Source organism: Podarcis raffonei, chromosome 2 (assembly GCF_027172205.1).
Source record: "Podarcis raffonei isolate rPodRaf1 chromosome 2, rPodRaf1.pri, whole genome shotgun sequence".
NCBI classification, from domain to species: Eukaryota; Metazoa; Chordata; class Lepidosauria; order Squamata; family Lacertidae; genus Podarcis; species Podarcis raffonei.
In genome coordinates, this window is record NC_070603.1 from 77,936,541 (window position 1) to 77,962,223 (window position 25,683).

Below are 25,683 nucleotides of genomic sequence, written 5' to 3' on the forward strand. Positions count from 1 at the left end.
CTTCAGCTTCCCGCGCCCATGTGGCCCGGGCTAGTAGCTCTTGGCCTCCCCGCCCCTTGCTTCCCTCAGCTCCTAGATGTCCTAAAGGCGGGAACGGGGGGTGGGGAGGATATGGGAGGTGGGGGGCGGGTGGTAATAGACATATATATATTTGTCGTCGTTTATAAGTAGGCGGAGCGCGGACTTGTGCTGTTCTGCTGGCAGCGAAGCGGGGCGGAGGAGGGGAGGCGGGAGAGCTGGTGGGACAGACTGAGGTGGGTGGAGGGGGCGGGTGTTGTGCGTTTTCCTCCGCGAGCGCCGCCGAGCAGTTGCAAATTTCCCCTCAGCAGCGTGGCCAGCCCAGGAGCACCCCAGCCTCTCCCAGGCAGCGACAGCGGCCGGGGAGAAGACCAGACGTCCCTGCCTATCACGAGCCTTTCCCCCTCAGCCCCGGTTGCCGCCTCCGCCGCGGACGCCTGCCTCGCCGCGGGCCCCCTCTGCCCAGTTTGACGGCGCAACAGGACGAAGAGGGACGCAGCCCGAAGGTTCAGCGGCGAGCCCGGCACCGACCTCTTCCCTCTCCCAACAGCACAGGCAGAGTCCTGGGTGAGTCGAAGAATCCGGCCTCCTCCCCACGCGTTACATTCACCCTAGGAAGATGCAGGGCAGCCCCAGGGATGCATGGCAGGTTTGCAAGGCTGCTGCATTTGGTCAGGGGAGGGATTGTGGGAAAAGGGAGCGCAATGCTCCTTGTCTCCGTTTGTATTTATCGCGCTAAATAATCCCAGCAGCAGCAGCAGGGATCTGGCAAAGTTTTGCATCTCCTGCGCTTTTTATTGAGGCTTTTGTGAAACAGGGGAGATGCAAAGCAAACGGTGTGTTGACCAAGTAGAAAGGGATGTCTCAACACCCAAACCTTCCTTACTATCTCCCCTCCCTTTTCTCCTTCTCCTTCAGGCTGGAAAGAGTCATGACAGCTGAAAAGACTATTCCTATAATTAATGGCAAGCCAGAGGATGCTCTGGACCCCGAAGCCTCAAGTACCAACTTGGTCCACAGTAACGATAAGAAAGTGCATGAAAGAGGCCACTGGAACAATAAGGTTGAATTTGTGCTTTCTGTGGCTGGGGAGATTATTGGGCTGGGAAACGTGTGGCGATTCCCGTATCTCTGCTACAAAAATGGAGGAGGTAAGATGGCATCATGTGTAAATGCATAGCTTTCATGCCCTAGGGAATCGCCGAAAGGTCTGTGTGCTTAATGTCAGGAAAGAGAGGTTTTTTCAGTGTATGCTAGCATTCAGGCAGGTGTGAGCATGGCATGTAAAATGCTCCACCTGCAGTATGGAATTTAGATTAATATAGTGACTGTGTAGAGTCATGTTGATAAAAGGACAGGTTTGTTAGCTAGACTGAATTGAAAACACACCATGCAACCCCTTTGAACTCTTTGAAAGTGTTGTTGTTTTTTAAAAAAACATTTAATGACAAATATCAGTTTTGGCTCTCAGGAAGAAGGTTTCTTTTCCTAAAGCTTGTTGCTGGTGAATATTATAGAGTTTAGACAAAATCCATGTTAAATGTCTCCTAGCAAAGCAGTGCTACCACATGGGTGTTTATTGTGGGGTTAGAGTTCCTCAGATATTCAGGTATTTAGCAGCATTCACATGTTGTTGGGTTCAAAATGTCAGACTGTATATTTTGCACATTTAAGCCAAATGTACAATTTCTAAGGGATATCCGATGTTAACAACAACACACTTGTTGCTAACATTCTATCTGCAAATCTCAATGGCCTATTTCCAAATTACCGGTAAGCCCCATCTAAAGGTAAAGGTAAAGGTACCCCTGCCCGTACGGGCCAGTCTTGACATACTCTGGGGTTGTGCGCCCATCTCACTTAAGAGGCCAGGGGCCAGCGCTGTCCGGAGACACTTCCGGGTCACGTGGCCAGCGTGACAAAGCTGCATCTGGTGAGCCAGCGCAGCACACGGAAACGCCGTTTACCTTCCCGCCAGTAAGCGGTCCCTATTTATCTACTTGCACCTGGGGGTGCTTTCGAACTGCTAGGTTGGCAGGCGCTGGGACCGAGCAACGGGAGCGCACCCCGCCGCGGGGATTCGAACCGCCGACCTTTCAATCGGCAAGCCCTAGGCGCTGAGGCTTTTACCCACAGCGCCACCCGCGTCCCTCTAAGCCCCATCTAGAAGCATCCAAATAACATGTGCATTATGCAGATCTTTTATAGGCAGCAACACACTTCTTTAACTGCATGGGGGACAGTGAAGAAAGAAACTGTTATATTGACTGCATTTGTGTGTTTGTGTCTGTGCATGCACATATATTTGCTAGTCTTTAAGGTGCCACTAGACTTTTTGTTAATATAACTTTGAAGAGTATTACCGGTTATACTGTCACATATACTATACTCTATACAGTTATAGAGATTTTATGTTGCATACTGAAGTTATGCTCACAGTGCAACCTTAAGCATATTTATTCAGGTGGAGTTCAATGCTGTCTTGGCATGGTGTTGGCACAGCAGCCTCAAGTTTTTGTTTTTACAAATTAGGTAGACTTCATTTGTATTGCCATGGAGCTCTGTGATGACCACTGGCTTTAAATAGCTTCTAAAAGTGATTTTAAGGTCTGCCATTGGCTACTAACTATGTTAGCATTTAGAAATATAACCATCAACCACAATTCAACACACAGTGAAGTGCTTTTATAAGACCATCAATTCTCTGTGTCAGAAAGAACCTCTGAATGCTGTTCTTGGGACAGTCAACATGGAATGGATAGTTCTATTTTGCTTTGCTCATTGTAAACAGGTGTTAATATATCTGATGATCGATTGAATTTTCCACTTTTTAAACATTTGAACAGTAATTCTTAAAGTCATGCCACAGTAAATGCTGTTTTTGAAGGTGTTTCAATAGTATTTTGCTATGTTTCATTACTCTGTGTGTGTTTGGGGGAGAGGTGACTGATTCTTGAGAACCACAAGTCTAGGATGTTTGGGATGAGTAGAGCTAGTAGCATGGTTCTTTGGATCCTGTCCTGAATGCTAAACTTGATGAACTTCTGCTCTGTAATAGCAAAAGGAGGCAAATATGATCAATGTTTTCAAAGGAAAAGAGGGTGGATTGTAAACCGAAGAAGGGACATACTGTTACAGCAAACTCTAAACAGTATTCAGTACAGTGCTGTGATATTGTGAGGCAGGATGAAATGTAATTTGGATTGGGTATTATCCTTAGGTTATTAAATGACAAAATATTATAGATATTATCTATTCTAGGTATATATTTATGGATCACATTCATAATAGTAACTATACCATGCAAGAAACATATATGCCTATATGCACATATGATCAATGATAAGAAAATGCATTCTCTAGACTACTGGTTCCCTAACTCCCCTGCCCTGCCCCCATCGTTAACCACTTGAAATTGCTGAGACTCTTGACAGTTGTAGCAATTATAATGCACTGTGCTAGATGCTGATTGATTTTTCATTGCACTGAAATTGCAATACAATAAAAAAAAGATATAAAAGAAGTAAGAAAATACAGTTTAAAATGTAAATTAATACTTAATCCAGAGGCACTGTGTATCACCTTAACTACTGACTGTCCATGGACCTCAATTTTGGAACCCCTTGCTCTAGTGGTTCCCAGGCCCCCCCCTCCAAGAAACATTTGGACATGGCTTATATTTTTGGTGTACCACCTAATGATTTTTCTGCCTCTTTTAGCAACTGTAATTTCACAGAATGCAAATTGTAATACAATAAAGTACAGTAGAAGAAATAAAACAAGAAAAGTACAATTAATAATCAGCATAGATATTAAAAATGATGGATATGCTACTTTCCATCTTCATCCACAAATCCAGAGACATGTTGTGGATCACATGAATGAAACTTGTGGATTACTGGTGGTCCATGGACACTATACACAGTTTGCTATACACAGTTCCACTTCCCTTAAAGTTATAAGGCTACAATTCTAAGCACGCTTTTGGGACTAAGGCCATTGAATATGAGAGTAATTTATCTACAGATAAGCTTTAAGACCAGAATCTAAGCAATTGTGCAACCAGTCCATTGGATTGTCCATTGAAGAGTAACCTCCCATACTATATGGCTAGTAGGTTATGCTTTGGCATAGAGGTGATGCTCCTCAAACGTGGAAAAGTAGAGGCGCTGGCAGAGGTGGGAGGGACTATGATGTGCACTCAGCCAATTGAGTACACTTACAATGCCTAGTTCTATCCTGACCTAAGACATTTGTAAACAAGTATATTGCAAAGATTCAAGCACTGCCAAAAGAGATGGGGATTGTGTTTGTTAAACAACATGAGGGAAACTGTGTTGGGTAGCCTGTCTACAAAGCAGCACAGAAAGTGTGAATCTTTATTTCTTGTTTCTCTGCCAACAGTTCAGGGCCAAAATATTTTGTGTTTCTGTACTGTGGAGCACCATCATGAAATTGGCCCATTCGGTTTGCTAGGTCTCTTAAAAGCACAGTGTGTAGGTTTACTTGCTTTTCTTTATTGTCGTCTGTTGCTACACAGTGGCAGAAAAACAAGCTCTTCTGTATTAACAATGTTTCTTGTTGGTTAGTGTTAGTCAATTCCTCATGCTGTTTTTGTTACATGATGTTGACAAAGTTGGGGGTGTCATTTTTATGCCATATGATCAAGCAAATTTCCTACTTCAAGGTATATGTTCGTCAGGGCAAAATAAGAAATATGTTACATAGGAACACAGAAGCTCATTATTATTATTTTGAGGGTCTAAGTACTGCTTTTCAGTGGTTAGTGCAATACTGACTCAGAACTTCACTTCTTCCATGTTAAATTTAGTTGAGATATTAGATGATACTTGATTGGTGGTGTAGGAAATGTATAGCTTTTGCTTAGGTCTTTTGAGAATTGATGCTTGTTTTTGACATAGAGACAGGTTTGTTTGTTTTTTTATATATAAAGGCCAAACACTTAAATCCTATACTTAACCCTGGGTTAAGTACTTAATTCGTTCCGGAGGTCCGTACTTAACCTGAAACTGTTCTTAACCTGAAGCACCACTTTAGCTAATGGGGCCTCCTGCTGCTGCCGTGCCGCCAGAGCACAATTTCTGTTCTCATCCTGAAGAAAAGTTCTTAACCTGAAGCACTATTTCTGGGTTAGCGGAGTCTGTAACCTGAAACATATGTAACCTGAAGCATATGTAACCCGAGGTACCACTGTATATCTGTACTCAAAAGTAAGTCGTACTGAGTTCAGTGGGTCTTATTTCTGGGTAAGCAGCAAGGGTTGCCACCCTTTCTGGCCTTTTGGAATTCTGAGAGATTACTCTGACACCACTACTTTGGTTGCTTTCCTCCCCACTTCCCCAGGTCAGTGTCTCTCTTCCTTGCTCCTTGACAGACAGACACTCTTATGAACACAAGTCCTTGCTTTTATAAGGAGTCTAGGCAAAAGTCTGATCCAGTAGAACTAAAACAGACCTTGAATTTGCATGATTTTACGCATCCTCTACAACCACAAAATTAAAGCTTGCAGTGGTAGACTGAACAGTTAAAATCACAGCTCTGATGTTTTCTAGAGCTACAGAAGCATTGATCCACAAGGGATCCTCATGGATCTTCATAATTTTTACAAAGGCTGATGACCAAAACCACCAAAAAACCCCACAGTGTACCCAGAGTACAGTGTACCCAAATAAAAATAAAATAAATTACAATGGATTTGTGCTTTGGATCTACAGTTACATACTGCGACAACATTGGAAAGCACTGGGTTTGTGAATGTCATGGTTCAGTCAATGGAGTTAAAACAGATTTTCAAGGGGTTAGAGAGAGAATGAGAGATTGGTGAAAGTCAGTCACCTCCCTTCTCGAGCTGGTGTGAACATCCTGGTAGCAGAACTATACTTATAGGATTTTTTTGCCTCTAGTTAGTTAGTTAGTTAGTTAGACTCACTATCCCTTTACAGTGGTACCTCAGGTTACATATTCTTCAGGTTACAGACTCCGCTAACCCAGAAATAGTACCTCGGGTTAAGAACTTTGCTTCAGGATGAGAATAGAAATTGTGCCCCGGCGGCAGCGGGAGGCCCCATTAGCTAAAGTGGTGCTTCATGTTAAGAACAGTTTCAGGTTAAGAACAGACCACTGGAACAAATTAAGTATGTAACCAGTGGTACCACTGTATTTGTCTCTTTAACTTTCATAATGGAGTTGCATAGGTTTTTTTTCATCTAGAAAAGCACCAGAATTCTGTATTCTGAAAAGGCTTGAAACAATAGGTTTCAGCAAATGGCCAATGTAATTTATTTGCAAAAAGAAAACCAAGAATTGAAGGTGTTCCTGAATAAAGATTTCTATGTGTGATTGTGCTGTCCTTGGAAGACTTGAAAAATTAAAACAAACAAACAAACAAATTTCTTTCCAGTAGCACCTTAAAGACCAACTAAGTTAGTTCTTGGTATGAGCTTTCGTGTGCATGCACACTTCTTCAGATACACTTGAAACAGAAGTTGCCAGATCCCTCTATATAGTGAGAGGGTGGGGAGGGGTATTACTCGGAAGGGTGGTGGGAATGGGTGATAGGCAGATAGCTGTGATGAGCCTGTTGACGACTCTTAACGACTGCAATAGGTCTTACAGGAAAAAGCAAGGGGTGAGGTGAGAACCTTCTTCAGCACTCAATCAAAGCAAATGGCAATTAATTAAGGTTTCTCCCGGATTGCCATTTGTTCCAATCTATCACTATAGAGAGGTTTTTCCATTGGGAAGGAGTGGGGCAAGGGGAAAACCACTCAGACCCACACTTTCTAGGCATGGCAGAAGCTCAAGGGTGGGTGAGCCCAGGGTGTTGTTTGAGATAAGACAATAAAGTGATGTTATGTACGGTAGTCTTGTATAAATAATTTATGCATGAAATTAAACTTATTACTTCTCTTTAAGGACCTGGATCAAACTAAATAATACATATCCAATCCTTGCTTTTAGGTGCTTTTCTCATACCCTATGTGATTTTCTTTATTTGCTGTGGAATACCAGTGTTTTTCCTGGAAACTGCCTTGGGACAGTTTACTAGCGAAGGAGGCATTACATGTTGGAGGAAAGTTTGTCCACTATTTGAAGGTACATGTCAAATTCTCTCTTTTTTCCCAATATATAAACATGTATGCGTCTATCTATGCATGTGCACACACGAAACATTCATGAGTTTTGGAAAGATCTTACAAATGGAGCAAACATATTTTTTACTGCTTCCTTCAACAACAAAAACATTGCACCAGCCATTCTACACACCTTTCTTACTGATGCTTTCGGAACTTAGTTAGCAAATCATGCCAAGTCCTGACCAGTGCAGCACATCAGAGGACCAGTAAACTCAGGAATCCTCAGTTCAAATCCACTTTAACTATGAACTCATTGAATAACCGTAGGCAAACCACTTTCTTAATCCTAGCTTTATCCCACCCAGTCTATAGTATGGGGATAATGATGCAGCGCAAAAGTTAATGATACCAGATCACCTTACAGGTAGCCATTAGCCAGATAATGCATGCAAAATATCTGGAGAATTTAGGAAAAAGTTGTATGTTAAATGCTTTGTTGTAAACTTAGAATGTTTCCTCTTCTCCATACATTGAAACAGAACCTCTAAAATCATTTCCCCAAAACTTTAACATGCTTTACCTACATTTGAACCCATTCCATAGCCCTGCTGTTCTCAGCCTTGGCCTTATTTCATTACACAATCCAATTTGTCACATATATTCAAAGACTGCTCCCCCCATGACCAGTTCTTCCCTTACAGCCCTTATATTTATATTTTCAGGGTTTTCTTTGTAACAAGTGACAATCTTAGAATCTGAACAAAAACTGCTTTCTGACTCTCGTTCCCTGTTCCTTTAACAATGCTGAAACAAGTTCCTGTATTTGTACTTTGCAGGTATCGGATATGCTACCCAGGTTATTGAGGCACATTTGAATGTTTACTACATCATCATTTTAGCATGGGCCATCTTCTATTTGTTTAACTGCTTTACAACGGAGCTCCCCTGGGCAACCTGTGGGCATGAATGGAATACAGGTATGGGCACAATCAACATACAATCTGTATGAATATGTTAAAAGAGCAGCAGAGTGATTAAATGATTATGGGGCCAAACAAGATAATGGTGAAAATTAGTGTAATTCAAATTTGCAACACATGATGTAAGAATAAAGGGATGAATCCCAATAATTAATGTTGATTATTCCAATAATAAAAGTAATGCCTTCAAATCTTCCCCCATCATTTTGCTTCATGAATTAAACAGTCTGGTTTAAACAGCATGTATTATTTTTGAAAATCTTCCCTTCTAAAACATACTGGTTTGAAAAGGTTTTAACATATTGAACATAGTACAATATGTTCCTTAGCTGTTTATTAAAACTTTGCAAACTAAACATAGAGAAAGTATATGTAGGGTTTTTTTTACCTCTTATGTAATGGAATTTAGTATATTATTATTATTATTATTATTATTATTATTATTATTATTATTTATTATATTTTGAAAACTTACGTCTGAGCTCACTGTAAACTTGAAGACAAAACAGTTTACATTTTTTTGATTCACACAGCTATCTGCTGGATCAAACAGCTTTCCATCAACAGATGGACACATTTGCATACTATTGTGAATCATTAAACATTGTAATGAAAAGTGTGTGCAAGTGTGAAAATATGGAGGCAGAGATTCAGAAAGGGTTACATGTGTGCACTAAAACAAAAGGTGTGGAAGGGTTGCCAATCTGTTTATACTTCCAGTCTTACCTCTTGAAATTTTTGTGGGTTCTTTTTGTTGAGTCCAGTGGAAAGCCCCTCACACTAACCTTTGGCAAATATTAATTCTCTTATGAGTTTACATGTAGTATAAACTACAAACCAATAACCTCTTTTATTTGGTGATATATAAGGGCACGTTGAATTAGTTCATTACACTTCAAAGGGAAATAATACATTATTAAATGGTAAGGGTTTTCTTTTCATATTCCTCACATCTAATATAATTTTTAGTGAGAATTGTACTCTTTCATCCTCATTCTTTTATTCATTTTAACAGCTTGGGACTCTTACTTGAATCTATTGATGTTTAGGTAAATTAAAAGTCTAGCATCAAGTCCATCAGAAATGATAGTGCTTCATTGTCCTTTTTGGCATCTGTTTAGGAAAGCCTAGCCAATATTCAATGCTGTCCAAATAGTAAGTGTCAACACAATAATGGAGAACTGCTTTGATCTCTTTCTACCATTTCTCTCATGCCAGAGATAACAGTGTGCCAAATGGTAGCTTTGTCACTTGCCATAGTAAGTCCACCTTTCTGCTGGTAGAAAGAGATTCCCGAGCCAGTGATAGGAATTGAACTGCGGTCAACTGAATCAAGCACAATGCATGATTAAACTCCCTAGCAATCAGAGGAAATTATCCTATTTCTGCTGCCTCCAACTGGTCTGTTTGTTGCAGTTGTAACAAGACAAACCAAAAGCAGCTAGTGAACACCTTTCTGAGGACAACCAGTATGAATTAGTAATCAAAGCATGTGGCTGAATCTTGTTTTCAGTTCTCTGTGGCCATGATCTTAACATATTCAAAGTGAACTTGAAAGTTTTAAAATGGCAGCATTATTATTTTTATTCTTTTACAGAACACTGTGTAGAATTTCAAAAAATTAATATGAGCAACTGTTCCCAACAATATTTGCAGAATGCTACTTCTCCAGTCATGGAATTTTGGGAGTAAGTATAACTAAACTTTTATTCTAAACTAATTACAGTATTAACTCCCTTCAAATGAAAGGTGTGGAGCAAACAATAATAGCTAAATGTAAGCTTATGGCAAGCTTATTTCAGCAGCAAACTGTTTTTACATAAAATTCACATAGGTGACACCGAGAACTCTTCCGTAATAATAGGAAATAAAAATATATATTTTCTTTGGGAATGAATATATGCAATCCAGACACATTTACTTGAAAGCACATCTCATTAAAAACAAACTTTGTTCTGCACATGATGGTTAGTATTTTGTGTATGCATGTGTGTTGAGAGGATGGGAATGTTTTCCTTGGAATATTATCTGTAAGAGTTTGTTGCAAGACTTTCCTGAGCAGGGCCCTGAAACTTAGATTTCTGTTGGAAGGGACTGCTAATCTCAGCCAAATATTATCAATGCGTAGGAGATGGCATATCATACATAATACCTTATCTGAGCATTTCCTGATGTTTAGGAAATGTATTGCCCTTAGTTTGGTTTTTGGCTAAGATTATATTCCAGTTGTGTTCTCATTGCGGTGATGATTACTTGGCGGAGGTGGGGGAGAGTATTCCTTTGCTTGTTTTGGTCCCAGTGCTTCAATTTTTCTTTGGCTATGTTTTTCTGTGCTATCTACGCTTGCTGAAAAATGTTCACAAAAATATCTAGTGAATTTTCCCCAGCATTTTTAAGCATTAAGAGAAGGAAGCACAGGAGTTCTCTTTATGTGTGTGTTATACTTCTGACCATCTGCTGCTACAGATTTTGTAGGGAGTAATTGCATCTAAAATGCAGAGACACAAAATTTGCACGGCCAAATGTGTTGAGTGGAGTTTCTCTATCCCTTTCTGCCATAGCTGTACATAACTGGGGAGCTTGTGCCTGGTCATCTTTCGGCAGGCAAAGCAGTCTATTGTTTCCCCAACAATTACTATTTTTTCCTGTATTTTTTTTTTTAAAAAACCTGCATAACTGGACATCATCCATGGCTGAACCTGGAAAATGGATTGATTTCACTGGTGCTTCTGAGATGTTGCATTGTTCACCTGAATAGCTGCGACCTGATAAGAACTCTCTTAACCATGAATTGTATCCACCACTCTTGCTCCATTTACATAACAGACTTCTGCTTATGCAATGAAACTTGCCTTTTCTCTCTTGCTGCAGAGGGTCCAGGTACCCTCCAAAGCAGATTTGGGGGGGGGTGCGGAAACATAGATGTTACGTTGTGATAATAGAATGCTGGTTGTGCATCACTGGACACAACCACATGCATCTGGGAGTTTGACTTCCTAGAATCCAAATATTAATCATTCAGTCCAAGTAGGAGTGTGGGCAATGATTCTGGTAAATGACAACTTACCAATTTCTAAGTAATAAAAAATAATTTATGCTAAGCCAATTTCCTTGCTATCTGGGCAATTTATTTGTACAAAATAACTATCCTGTGAAAAAACTGAATTGAAGCATTTGTTTGGTGCAGAACTGTGCCTCAGAAGAGGAATAATTTCTGTGCACAAGCCGCTAAGACTTGTTTTTAAATGATTGATGAGAAATCCAAGCTTTCATTTCAGCAAATGTTGAGCAGGTTCTCTGGTGTTTTTTAACCCCATCAGTCATGCTGTGCTCTGTAGGCATAAGCGTTCAAAGCAACAAAATTAACAAAGTAGCATGTGGTGGAGTATAGATGTGCTCAGAGGCCAGCTGCGTGCGCGCGCACACACACACACACACACACACACACTGAGAGAGATCGGAGAGGAACCTGTGTCTTTCATTTTAAAAGTGTAAATGCTGTATTTCTACTAAAATTCTGCAGTAGTCACCTGCAAACATTCTTTAAGATTGCCTTTATTAATAAATCCCTGTGCCACTCCCATAAATATATTGTCTACTACTCTTATTAAGACATATTCTTTGAACGGGTCGTTGACCAAGAGAGAAAGAAATAATTTGATGTTTCCCTAACTATAATAAAGGACAGAGTTCATTTAAGTTGGGGAGTGTTTTCTGAGTTGAACTGAACATTCACCACTATCTTGACATCTGATGGATTTGTAATGCATGGAAGCATATTCAGAGGCAATGAATATTAATACTTGCATTAGTGGATTTTGAAAAGTTTGAGAAGAACTAGAAATTTATCAGGGATGAAAGAGTGCATATTTGCATTAGATCTAATTAGTTAAATATGTTGCCCCCTGGAGCATTTTTAGGAGTTCCAGAATAATATTTATATCACAATAATATTTGTATATTTGATGCATGAGGGTGCTGAGGAATGCTTTTTCTGACATTGCAGGAAAGAATACCACTGAACACTTAGAGTTATATTTTCTATATCTGCACTTTTCAAATGAACTTATTCCCATTGTTCACATGGCTTGAAAGTGTGAAGAAAGAACTAAGGATACATTGTATGCTGTGCTTACTATGATTTCAGGTTTTGTTTAAAATAAAAATACTATGTGATATGCAGACAGCCAAATTTCTGTTCATATGCCTACCCACATTACAGTTTCACAAATGCACAAATCCAAAAGAGAAGAATGAGAACTTTAGGTCCTGTTGGCAAATGCTAAATTTTGGCAAAGTATGGAGTTTGGAAAATCAAGAAATGTGCCCCTTGTGCATTCAGGAATACTGTAATTCACCATCACAATATACAGTACTATATTTGCACCAAGTTTTTCTTATTGTCCACTACAAATAATACTGGTTTTACACATAGCCAGTACAGGTATAAGTGACATAGTATGGGGCAGCAGGTTTGATATGGAGTGAAACCATAACTTTTAAATAATCTTATAGAATATTGTAATGCAAAATATATACTAATGTTGTTGAACGTATGAGTCCTTTTACCTATTGACTGGCCCAGTTTTTTAGTTGTGGGCGAGAATATCTAGATGATGTGGGAGTGTCTAGTGCCAGCATGATTGTGTGTGTGTATACTCACACACAGATGTCTTGTGAGAATTTGAGAGGCACACAACTGGACACCTACTACAGTCGTACCTTGGAAGTCAAATGGAATCAGTTCTGGAAGTCTGTTCGACTTCCAAAACATTCGGAAACCAAAGTGTGGCTTCTGATTGGCTGCAGGAAGCTCCTGTAGCCAATCGGAAGCCCTATCAGATGTTCAGCTTCCAAAAATAGTCACTTCCTGCTTTATGGCATTTGGGAGCCAAAATGTTTGAGAACTAAGCTGTTCGAAAACCAAGGTATGACTGTATATTTTAGGGATCCCTTAGTTGCACAGGGAATGAAAGCAAGTGGCAAAGCTCAGTCTGAATTTGCAGGCAACAAAATGTAAAAAATAACCCCACGCCTCTTTATGATAAGCTGATAAGCTGTGGTGCTGTAGGGCTGTTGTGTGATGTTGGTTATGTTATAAATATAGTGGTGGAAGTTCCTTGATGTAGCCAAGCCATGATGCTGGTTATCGACCCAAAGGCTGGAAACAGTTGAAATTTACATGTTAGATAGAATGGGAACGAGACTTACTTGACAACTAAACTTTTGTAGCAGGGAAGATCATCTTCTATCAAATGAGAAGGGTGCAGCTGAGGGAACCCATTGATGTAATTTTTGCTTACTGGCTCTGTTCAAGTCTTTTACCATGGTTTAGAAATACAGCTTGCTGCTTCTTAGAAAAGGATTTGGGTAAACGGAGGTGACACGGTGGTGAAGTTATTTCCACCTCAATAGTCTCCTTTGTTAGGCAAGTAACAACCCAGACCTCTGCTAAAGAAGACCTAGTTGTTAGCCTGTCATTCAGTGGAAAAGGTGGCATATCCCTCGTGTTTTCAAGTAAAGCCCAGTGAGAAAAACATTTTCTCAAAGGAAAATGAGCTATGCTCTGTAGAAGGAAAAGGTTAAAAAAAAAACTTGACAAAGTCAAAAAGAGTTTTTCCTGCTTTATTCAGGTTGCAAATAACTGCAGGAGACACACTAATCCCCACAATCCTAGGAAAAGTCATTAGCAAGTTTGGGCCTGATTCTGGTGCACTTAGCACCCACACACTTATTCAGTTCCTCTCTGGACTGGGCCTTTTTTGTGCTCAACTTGAAGAACATTTTGCTGTGCCAGACTCGTCGGTTTGTGTTCAGTTCACAGAAGGCCGTGTGAAAACATTCTTTTATTTGGATGAACACAAGTTTTTCTCTGGGTTCTGCCTCGAAACCACAAGCTTTGCTTGGTTTTCTTTGGAAGCACTGAACATGGCTAAGCCACCTTCTCTTTGATATACTAGGCAAGGTTTTGAGTTATAATAAGGCATCAATCCAGAAAATGTTAAATAGTTTAAGGAATCTGCATCATTTCTTTCTATGATGCACCCTAGAGATTATGTTACCTGCAAAAGTAGAACTTTCCAAATGAATTTTGAGCAAACATTGCAGAAAAAAAATATTTTGCAAAACATTTAATGCAAACATTTAAACCAAAATATGCATCCTGGAATACATCTTTCTTTGGGATTTAAAAAATATTCATTTACCATGGGTTTCTTTATTATTTCTGTTTGGTAATTCGGAATGAATATATACAAGGACTCAGAGTGTCTTGTCTGGACATGGTGGAAAGTGACTCCTTACCTTTATATCTTGTAACAAAATGAGGAGACATTTTTGGATTGTTTCAGAATAGGTGGCAAAAATTGACTTAATTTTTTGGAGGCACTTACAATTGGAATGCCTGGTGGTATAGACAACATTGCCCCCATTTTTCTTTTTTGCTGTTATGGCAAGTTACACTCCTAATACACTCCACAGCACCTTTGTGGAGGGACACTATGACACAACACAGCATCCTTCAAGTGATATTGCTGCAGGATAAAAGGGTTCCATGGTTTTTTGATTAAAGATTTCAGCTTTAGTCAGATCTCATTTTGGCAAATTTGGCATGATGCAAAAAGGGTGCTATAGAATCACAGTTAGAGGGAACTTTGGAGACTATATCCTGTACAATGCAGGCTCTTAAATGCAGAATGCAACTGCCACATTGCTTACAGAGGCCTGTCAAACTTCTTCAGCTTAAAATATGCCCAATGATGGCAAATTCACCAGCACCTAAGACAGCCTGTGGCATTTGCATTTATCATTATCAACACTATTTTGTTCTTTTGCTGCCTAATGCTTTTGAATTACAACTGGGTAGTTAATTATACATTGAAAGCAAAATAGGTTAATGGATGTTAGTAATTAGTTTATTGAAAAATTGGTAAAAATATGTGCTGAATCTTGACGTGTCTGAATGTAGAAATGTTTACTCAAGGGTAATTAAACTTTAATTAATAGAATTACTAGTGAGATGTGGTTCTTATTTTGACTCTTAAAGAAACTCTACTTATTGGTGCTGCCAAGGAATGCTGTAGTGATTTTTAAGATTCAAACAGATACTGTTGTTCAGTTACGTGCAGTTATTCCATGTATTTCTTGTATCCTGTTTTATATGATATATTTTTCTTTCAGGAATGATTGTATAAGAATGCATTAGATCTAGGGCTATTAGCTGTTATAAAAACCAATACTTGATTAAAATGCACAAGTTTAAATTATTAAAATGAATGAAGTGGGTTATTATAATAAAGACTCTTTCTCCCCCTGTTTTCTATGGAGTGCAACTCAGTATGAAGTGTCAAGAGCAATATCTCCTTTAAATAATTGGTGTGACTCAAAATCACAATTCACACTTCACATAGAAGTCCATTCCCTTACATCACAAGATCAAAACGGAGCTAGGAAAGATTAAGAAACATGGCATAACTAAAGGAATTGCTTAGCACTTTGTGTTGTCCAACAGTGGTGGTCACAGTCATCAAGAAAATGGGGAAATAATATGCATCTGTGTAGATCCTCGACAGCATAATGGAACTAGCCAAGAAAAATATGTACTTCAACACTAGATGACGTTTTAATGAAAGTGACAGGAGCTGATTATTTTGCAAATTAGATGGCTCAAGCAATTTCTGGCAAATATTGGACAAACCAGATCACTAAACTGGAGGCATTTAAGAAACTGATAGTTTGCCTGTTCTTTATGAAATTGCACTCCACGTGAAGGAGCAGATACATAGCTTGGAAATTCTCTTCGATCTGTCACATCACTGGAGACACAGAGGCTAAGACTGTTTTCTTCTGGCTTCAGCTAGTCTATTTGCTATGACCATTCGTGGTCAAGGATAGCTTGGACATAGTGGTTCAGGTCTTGGTAACTTCTAGATTGGTACTGCTTTGTGAAGAATCTCCCTCCCCTTTTACAGGCCAACACAGAAGGTGGGACAACTGACCTGTCAATCACCTGGGGTAATGAAACCAGATGATTGTCAGGAGGATGGACCAGCAGATAATCGGTACAGGATTATACCAAAGGGAATCAAATCTCTCATTGAAAATTTGGAGAATAAATTATGAAAGTAGGCTTCTGCCTTCTGAACAAATGCCAACATGCATGGCCTGAAAAAATAGCTTTCTTACCTTTTGAATTTAAAAGAAAACACAATAGAAGAGCTTGGAATATCAAATTTGTGCTCATGAAATTCTCTAAGGAGGTTTCTTCTTACTATATTTCTCCAGGCTTGGAGAAAAACAACTGCAGATTACGGCAGCAGTGGCAAGGCAATTTGAGACTGTAGTCCTAAAAACACTATTGGAATATGTGAGACATAATTACAACCAATGCATTTAGGCTTTGGGTACCAGTGATGCAGAACAGAGTGAGCGAAATGCCAATTTTAATGAATTATGAGTCCAGAAAACACTTTGCGCTCATGCAAATTCAATGAATCTTCAATAAGGCTTCAGTGAAACAAAGACTAATTCTATTGCTTGAGTCTTTTAAAGTGGAAAAAATTAAACTAGCAAATCCTTCCCTTAGTAGGATGCAATATGGTGAGAGTGACCTTAGCTATGAGGGTAGTTCAGTTTTTAAGTATTACATTCTGGTATTTGACAAAGGAAGGCCACAGAAATCTTTATGAAGTGGTATATTTATCAGAACTGAGCACAATGCTTTTCTTTCCCGTTAACATCAACCACTGGGAACCACTTGGAATATTCTGCCCAGAATTTCTTCTGGGGGCAGAAATATGCAAAATACTTGCAAGCCAGGATTCGTGCATTTTGAATGGGGCCACATTTTCAATTCCTTGTTGCTTACCAAGACTAAAGCTCCCTACTCCCAATGTCAGAGGGCTCAATCCAGGTTGGACCCGACAGCAACTATTTACTTTGTAAGTCATTCACACACAGTTGCTATTATTGAAGATGCATGTATCACTTTAAAATGTTTAAAAGAAAGGCTTGGTGTGCAAAAAGTGCTGGAGATCAAGACTACTTGGTAGTCTTGATTAATCTACACCATAGCTTTCCTTTCCATATTTTGAATCTTGTTTGCGAAGAGCCTCAGTAGGGCTTAGCATACTTCAGTGAATGTCCATCCACCTCTCAGCAGCGAGATCTGTGGAAGAGGCTCTCCCTTAGACAGAGAGGCTTCTGAAATTATCTTCATCGTTATTTCTTTCTGAGTCTCCCAGATTACATGTACTTCTCTCTGAAGTGGAACTGATGTTCTAAGAATTATTGGTTGTTCTCTTTTGGTTCTCTAGAATTTGCCGCAACGTTCTGTCAGTTCTGTACTCCTCCCCATTATGCACCACTATGATAAAACTTTAAAAGTGGTCTTAATGTAATTGTATGCATGACTGCATCAATATTCTTTCTTTTGTAATTTTTCAGGGGGGAAAACACAAGTTCAGTCACAAAACAATCTTAGATAGTAAGTAGACCACTGTATCAAGATTTAGTTTGCAAGGACTTCCATTTGGCATGAGGTACACACTTGTATATCAGCAACACTGCACAAAAGAATATTAGTGCATTGAAGAATATTATGCATTGTTTATCAACTGGAAATCAGCAATGTGTGTGTGGAGAAATAAAATAAACTGGGTGAACTGAAAACTGTGGGAAACAGTGTCTGTTCCAATAGCAGAATTAATTTTGATTCTCCCAGTTAAACTGGAGTTCACGAGGAGTGGAAGATAGAGCAGAGAGAATTGGATAAACAATAATGGAATGGAACGGAAGGAAATCCGCTCATCCCTAGCTCTTAAGTACCATTCATGAGAATGGTTTATTGTTCAGAAGCTCAGAGCTGGGCTCTTACAGTAGTTACACCACTGTTATAGAATTCTGTCCCCAAAGAAGCTGCCCAGACTAAGCTGTCTTATTATTGAATTTTAAGAGAGCAGTTACAGCTTTGCTCTGATCTCTGAGAACAGTAGGTAATACTGTATATTGAATTTTACACATAGTATTATTGTTATAATATACCATCCCATTACAATGAGAACAACCATAATCAACACATGTATGGAGTTTAAAGCCCTTCACATGCATTATCAAACTTTAATCCTTACAACAGCCCTATAATGTTGGCCAGTATCATTATTCCCCATATTATAGATGAGGTACTGAGAGAGAATGGCTTGAATAAGGCCTCTTACACGGCAGTCCTGTGCATGTTTAAAGGGAGGTAAAGGGGATCCCTGACCATTAGGTCCAGTCGTGACTGACTCTGGGGTTGCGGCGCTCATCTCGCTTTATTGGCTGAGGGAGTCGGTGTACAGCTTCTGGGTCATGTGGCCAGCATGACTAAGCCGCTTCTGGCGAACCAGAGCAGCACATGGAAACGCTGTTTACCTTCCCGCCGGAGCGGTACCTATTTAACTACTTGCACTTTGACGTGCTTTCGAACTGCTAGGTGGGCAGGAGCAGGGACCGAGCAACGGGAGCTCACCCCGTCGCAGGGATTCGAACTGCTGACCTTCCGATTGGCAGGTCCTAGGCTTTGTGGTTTAACCCACAGCGCCACCCACGTCCCTGCATGTTTAGTCAGGGGTAAAACCCATTGTGCTGAGTGGGACTTACTCCTTGATAAGTGGGTTTAGAATTGTAGCCTCAGTGAATTCTGGCCCAGGTAAGATTCAGTCCAGAGGAATTCCTGATTTTCATGCCAGTCTATGCTCCTCTGGCTTTGTTTGGTTTAACAGTTCCTTGGGCTGCTGTGAAACTGAAAATATGAAGCATACTTAAAATATGTTTGTATGGGAGCTGCCTGCATTTTCTTTATATTGTGGGGAAGATATCTTATACATGAAACACTTTTCTGTTTGCTCCAAGTACAGGTGTAGTGGAAGTCTTGATTAATTTATGAGAGAAGGGACCTAAATTGATATCCAGAGCAGTATGAAATCTGTGAGCCCTTTGGTTTTTTTCCCCTTTCTATGCTCCTAAATGGGCTTTCCATATTTATTAATTATTAGTGAAATTAATATCACACCCTTCCTCCAAAGGAGCTCAGGGCTTCTGAAAAAACCAGGCCCAGGACTGCCCACCCCTCTGCATGCCCTGCCACTTCATACTGGTACTTTTTAATTTTACTTTGAGTGACATCCTATCAAAAAAGAAAGAAAAAAAGACCTGCATCTCTCCTTAGAAACTCTGGTCTGCTTGGGGTCGGGGGAGGAAGGAAACTCTCAGTTCCTTGCTGGCTGTGAGAGCTTCCTTCACCCCATGTAGGGGCTTGTTTTAAAAAGCAGGGAGGAAAATGGCAGGGACGTCCCTGCAGGTTCCAAGTGTTGTTTGTTGCCTGCCAGTCAGGTAGAGCTGGCTACAGGTGTTACCTTCTCCCTGTGTAGGGGCTGTTTTTATAGCTGCAGAGGAGGAAGACGCATCAGGGATCATCCCATTTGCCTTGCTTGTTAGTTGCTTCCTGATTGGATGTACAGTGGTACCTCGCAAGACGAATGCCTCGCAAGACGGAAAACTCGCAAGACGAAAGGGTTTTTTGTTTTTTGAGCTGCTTCGCAAGACAATTTTTCCTATGGGCTTGCTTCACAAGACGGAAACGTCTTGCAAGTTTGTTTCCTTTTTCTTAACACCGTTAATACAGTTGCGACTTGACTTCGAGGAGCAACTCATAGCACGCGGTGTGGTAGCCTTTTTTGAGGTTTTTGAAGACTTTGGTGATTTTTGAAGCTTTTCCAAAACTTTTCCGACACCGTGCTTCACAAGACGAAAAAAATCGCAAGACGACAAAACTCGCGGAACGAATTAATTTCGTCTTGCGAGGCACCACTGTATGCGTGTTCACACAATACGCTGTCTGTGTGTGCAGAAGAGAGAGAAAAGAAGGAATATGTGTGTTGTCTTTGTGTGTACATGCATGTGAGAGAAAGAGATGGTGTGTGTACACATGAGGTATGTGCAAAAGAGGGAATATGTAGGTGAATAGGTCTGTAGGTATGTGTGGTGGGCATATGAAAGAGAAAGGGGAAGAAAGTCTGTAGTCTGTGTGTATCTGTGAGATGCACTTGGACAGAGAGAGAGAGTGGAAGAAATATATTTGTGCTGTGAGATATACACAGATATATAGATAGTATAGTGTGAGTGAATGTTTGTGCTGAACGTGCATGTGCAAGAGACAGTGTGAGGCAGCCAGCTTGAATAGTTTCCCTAGAACTGGGGAATGTTCCTTGTTGGACTTCCGGTCAGCACCAGTGACTAATGGCGGATTCCCTCTGAGCTCCGGAGGGAATCGGCTCCACGGGGACCCGAAGAAATCACAGGCGGTGAAGCCTGTGAACTTGGAGACTCGGCGGGCTCCATTTGCGCCCCCCCCTGCTGCGAAGGAGCCTTTTTAAAGGCTTCGGAATGGAACGGGGGTGAGCGGCGCGGGGCTGAAAGTCGTCTACCTTCTTCGTGGAGTGAAGCCCCATAGCCATGGTCGGAGAGCACTGATTTCTTTCTGGAAAATTGAAATCTAAAGCAATTACCCGTGAGTAGAATCAAGCAAATTAATTGGAGAAAAATTTCAGTAATTTTGGCACTGAAACGGGAAAGGTACAAACAGGAAGTCTGCCTTTCCGGCTTGTAAATAGATCAAAGCAAAGAGACTTTAAAGCTGTAACTTTGAAAGACGTTCTCTAAAGGCTTAAAATCCAACACCAAAAAAGCGATTCCCCTCCTGTTTGCAGGAGTGGAGGGGAGAAATTTGAGCATTATTTACCTGCAAGAAAAGAGGGAAGTAAAGATATATCTGCTGCCTCTAAAATCTGGGAACGGACTGCTTATGACAGGGAAAGCCGATCAGTGGGAAGAACTGTCAGCACGTTAAGGGTAAAGAATCCTGATACAACTCTGTGAAAGATACACTGTTTTTAGAACTGTTTTTGACTATAAAGTAACTTTTAAGGACATTGAAATTGTGGCTTTTAAGGGATACCGGGGACCTATAAGGACCATATTTGTTTTAAAAGTTGCAAAGTGAAGTTGGAAGTGTGTCCCCCTAGAGGAGACTATGTTGCAACAACAACTAAGCCACTAAGTAACCAAGTTTGGAAAATTCCTCTTCAAAACAAATCTACCAGGCGTGAGACTGACCTTGGGTTTTGCATGAGAGTGTTATGGCAAATGAGAAAGGGAAGATAGAGCTGGCACAGGGAAAAACTACCAGGTCCGGTAGACAATACAAGACTGATATTACACATCAGAGAAGGGCTTCAACATCCGGAGCAGCAGGCACAGTAGGAACTGCTGCTTCGCAAGCAAAACCAAAAGCTATGTCATCTGAAGATTTATTGGCTCAGGCACTCGGCAAAATTAATGCATCTTTGGAAAACTTAGCCAAACAGGTTGCAGAGACAAATAAACAAGTAGCTGAGGCCTCAGCAAAAATTGACTTGAACACTACAAGTATTAATGAACTGGGAAAGAAGGTGAATTCTAACACACAGTCCATTGAAAAACTATTGGAGGAATCGGCCTCGACTCGAAAGATAGCAGAGGAAGCTAAGGAAATTGCAACCGCTGCTCAAGAGAAGATACCACCGGTATATAAGAAACTAGAGGATCACGACCTAACACTGTCTATGATTGAATTACAAGGAAAGGAGAGAAATTTAAGAATCAGAGCAGTACCTGAAAGCGAGAAAGACAACCTGGCAGACTTCCTTACAAAGGAATTTACAGATTTTTGGCAACAGGACCTGGGGAAGGAAGAATTCAAGATAGTGAGTGCATTTAGGCTTGGTAAAAGACAAAGAAAGAACAAAGCAAGAGACTGTTTGATTACCTTAAGAACAAAAGAAGAAAGAGACAAAATCTTGAATCTGCACTATCAAAGAACTCTGGAAATTGAAGATTCATTCGTGGAGATCTTTAAGGATATACCCAAATATATTTTGGATGTAAGGGCCTACTACAGAGATCTTGTTGTTCTATTGAGAAGAAACAGAATACTCTTCAGGTGGGAATTCCCCCAAGGTCTATCCTTCAAATACAAAGGAAGAAAAATAAGAATAAGGACAGTGAATGATAAAGACAAGTTCTTGAAAGACCACGAGGAGGATCTACAGAAGGAAGTGGAATCTGGTGAGGAGCCAATCGCATCAGGAAAAGGAATTTTAGACATAGCAAACTTATCATTTGGACTCCTTGGCCCAGGGAAAGACACACCACCGACAGAAGAACAACAACAACTCGGTGCAGTTGGAGGGAAAACTAAGTAACTCACCATGGCTCTGCAACTTCCAAGTTGGAATTGTAATGGACTTAACTCCCCTCGAAAGAGAAAAGGTGTTTTTCATATATTAAGAAAAGAACAATTGGACTTGATTTGTCTACAGGAAACACATGTAATGAGGCTACATAGGAAAATACTTATTAATAAGAGATTGGGACAAGAATTTATTTCGTCTGATAAGGTCAAAAAGAGAGGAGTGGTGATATATGCAAAGGAGAAATTTTCACCGAAATTAATTTTTAAAGATGAACAAGGAAGATATTTGGCAATCGAAATTCAATTTCAAGGAGAGAAATTTCTGATTGTAGGGGTGTATGCACCGAACGAGGGGAAATCTGAATTTTTTAATAAGTTGCATGAGGCTCTTTTGGACTATATGGACTATAATATAATATTGATGGGGGACATGAATGGAGTTGTATCTACAAACATGGACAAGGCACAAAAACAGGTAGTCACCAAAGATGGTAGACTACCAAAAACTTTCTTTGAATTGACTGACAATATGGACTTGATTGACATTTGGAGAACTAAGAACCCCCTGGGGAGAGAGGGAACTTTCTTCTCCGAAGCTAAGATGACATGTACTAGAATTGACCAAATTTGGATTACTAGAGGAATGGCACCAAAGATAAAGAAAGTGGAAATCTGCCCTAAAACTTGCTCAGACCATAACGCTGTAAAGATGGAGATGAAGCAAACAACACCCGGCTCCTTTAGATGGAGGATGAATGACACCCTATTTAGAGATGAATAAGTATACAAAAAGGCCCAAAAAACTTTGAGAGACTATTTTGAAATAAATATGACTACTAATGTCAAAAAAAGAGTAATCTGGGATGCAAGTAAAGCTGTGATGAGAGGGTTCTTGATACAACAGAACGCAATAAAAAAGAGAAGTCGAAATGAGAAAAAAGATAAAATTTTGGAGAAAATAAAAGAAGGGGAGAAAAAACTGAGAGTAAAGGCAAAGTCGCAGGAGATTTTGAGAGAAATAAAATTATATCAAGTACAATATATGGAATTGATTAATCAGGAAATAGAATGGAAAATTAAACAAATGAGACAGAAGACATTTGAATCAGCGAATAAATGTGGGAAACTACTGGCTTGGCAATTGAAAAAAAGACAAAAACTAAATACCATCACAAATTTGGAAGTAGAAGGAAAAGATATACACAATCCAACTGAGATTAGAAATTGCTTCCAGAAATACTTCAAACAATTATATGCACAAGGGCCACAGAATGAAATGGACATTGAACGCTTTTTGAAAACAAATGGATTACAAAAAATTTCACAAGAAAGCAAACTAATGTTGAATTGCAAAATATCTGACCAGGAGATAGAAGGTGCCATTCAAAATATGCAATTAGGCAAGTCTCCAGGACCGGATGGGCTGACTTCCAGATATTACAGATCTTTGAAAGAGTGGCTATTACAACCTTTGAAGGAAGTCTGTAATGAAATTTTGGAAGGGAAAAGAGCACCAGAATCGTGGAAAGAGGCATATATTACACTTATACCGAAAACGGAAACTGAAAAGACACAACTTAAGAACTACCGTCCCATATCCTTATTAAATGTGGATTACAAAATTTTTGCTCATATTTTGGCTAAGAGACTGAAAAAAGTATTGATTGAGGAGATTCATAAGGACCAAGCAGGCTTTCTACCGGGAAGACATCTATCTGATAATTTGAGGAACATAATTGACATTTTGGAAAAGCTAGAAGTGAATATAAACACTAAAGCAGTTCTGATATTTGTGGATGCGGAGAAAGCTTTTGACAATATCTCTAGGAGTTTTATGAAAAAGAACCAACAGGGTATGGGGGTAGGCCAAGGCTTTGAGAATGGTATAGGTGCAATATACTCTGAACAAAATGCTAAATTAATTGTAAATAACGTGGTTACGGAACAATTTAAGATAGAAAAAGGGACACGACAAGGGTGCCCAATTTCCCCATTGCTTTTTATATCGGTCCTGGAGGTCCTGCTGAACATGATTAGAAGGGACTGGTTGGTTAAAGGTATACAGGGAACAGTTATGGACCACAGGTATGAAGTTCACGGCATGTAATGCTTTAAGAGAGAATATTATGAAAATGATATACAGGTGGTACATGACACCAGTCAAGCTTGCAAAAATCTATCATTTGCCCGACAATAAATGTTGGAAATGCAAAGAAAATGAAGGTACATTTTTTCACCTTTGGTGGACGTGCCCTAAGATTAAGGCTTTCTGGGAAATGATCTATAACGAATTGAAAAAGGTATTTAAATATACCTTCTTGAAGAAACCAGAGGCCTTTCTCTTGGGCATGGTCGGCCAGTTGGTTTCAAAAAAGGATAGAACTTTCTTTATGTATGCTACAACAGCAGCAAGAATACTTATTGCAAAGTACTGGAAGACGCAAGATTTACCCACTCTGGAAGAATGGCAGATGAAGATGATTGACTGCATGGGATTGGCAGAAATGACTGGCAGAATCCGTGACCAGGGAGAAGAGTCGGCGGAAGAAGATTGAAAGAAATTCAAGGACTATCTACAGAAATATTGTAAAATTAATGAATGTTGAATGATGTCGGATAGAAATCAAGGGGTTTTTAGCTGTAATGCTTTGAGATAAGGATTTGCTGAATAAATAATTTGAATTGGAATACAAGAACGGGAGGTATGAGGAGGTCAGGGAAATATGTCATTGAAAACTAAGTATTGTGAATTTCATGTGTTTTTAAACTTTTTTGCTTTTTTCTCTTTGTTTGTATAAAAATTGGAAATTTTAATAAATATCTTTTTTTAAAAAAGGGAATGTTCCTTGTTGTTAGGCAGCAACAATATCACTGTGCGTGTGTTTGTAGAATTAGTAGTATGATCTCCTCAGTGAGGATCAGCAGGTCATATCTGTCTTCCCTCAGTATACTCTTTGTCAAGGTATGCCAACGAGAAAAAAATCCCCAAGCTGCTGTTTACATTTTTTCAAAAGAGTATATTCAACAAATATATGTCTCTACTGGTTTAGTAGGAAGGACATATTATGTAGGAACTTAGTTCATTTTATTCATGACAATTGCACACTTTGGTTATGATTTCTACTTTTTTGCAGTTTCAAGGGTGTTTCAAATAAATATTACTATAGAGAAAGTTCATTTTGAAGTCAGTACAGAAGGTGAGGAATAGGTGTTTTACAATTTATCAGGATATGAGTACCAGTCTCTAATTTTTATTTTTCTTATGAAAAGGCCCTGGCCAGGCCTGATGCCAGTGTAAGACTGAAGAATTTCCTTCTGT

At 39.7% G+C, this 25,683-nt stretch overlaps 1 protein-coding gene across 1 annotated transcript in view; it reads left to right on the forward strand.

The window, feature by feature from the left end:
- The first annotated feature begins 209 nt into the window (after positions 1-209).
- The window catches only part of SLC6A11 (solute carrier family 6 member 11), a 105,278-nt gene continuing 79,804 nt past the window's right edge, over positions 210-25,683 (forward strand). Inside the window, exons 1-5 of the mRNA XM_053377654.1 lie at positions 210-585; positions 937-1,169; positions 7,000-7,134; positions 7,952-8,092; positions 9,693-9,783. Coding sequence (XP_053233629.1) covers positions 950-1,169; positions 7,000-7,134; positions 7,952-8,092; positions 9,693-9,783 — 587 coding nt within the window. The 5' untranslated portion in view covers positions 210-585; positions 937-949. The remainder of the gene's footprint in view (positions 586-936; positions 1,170-6,999; positions 7,135-7,951; positions 8,093-9,692; positions 9,784-25,683) is intronic.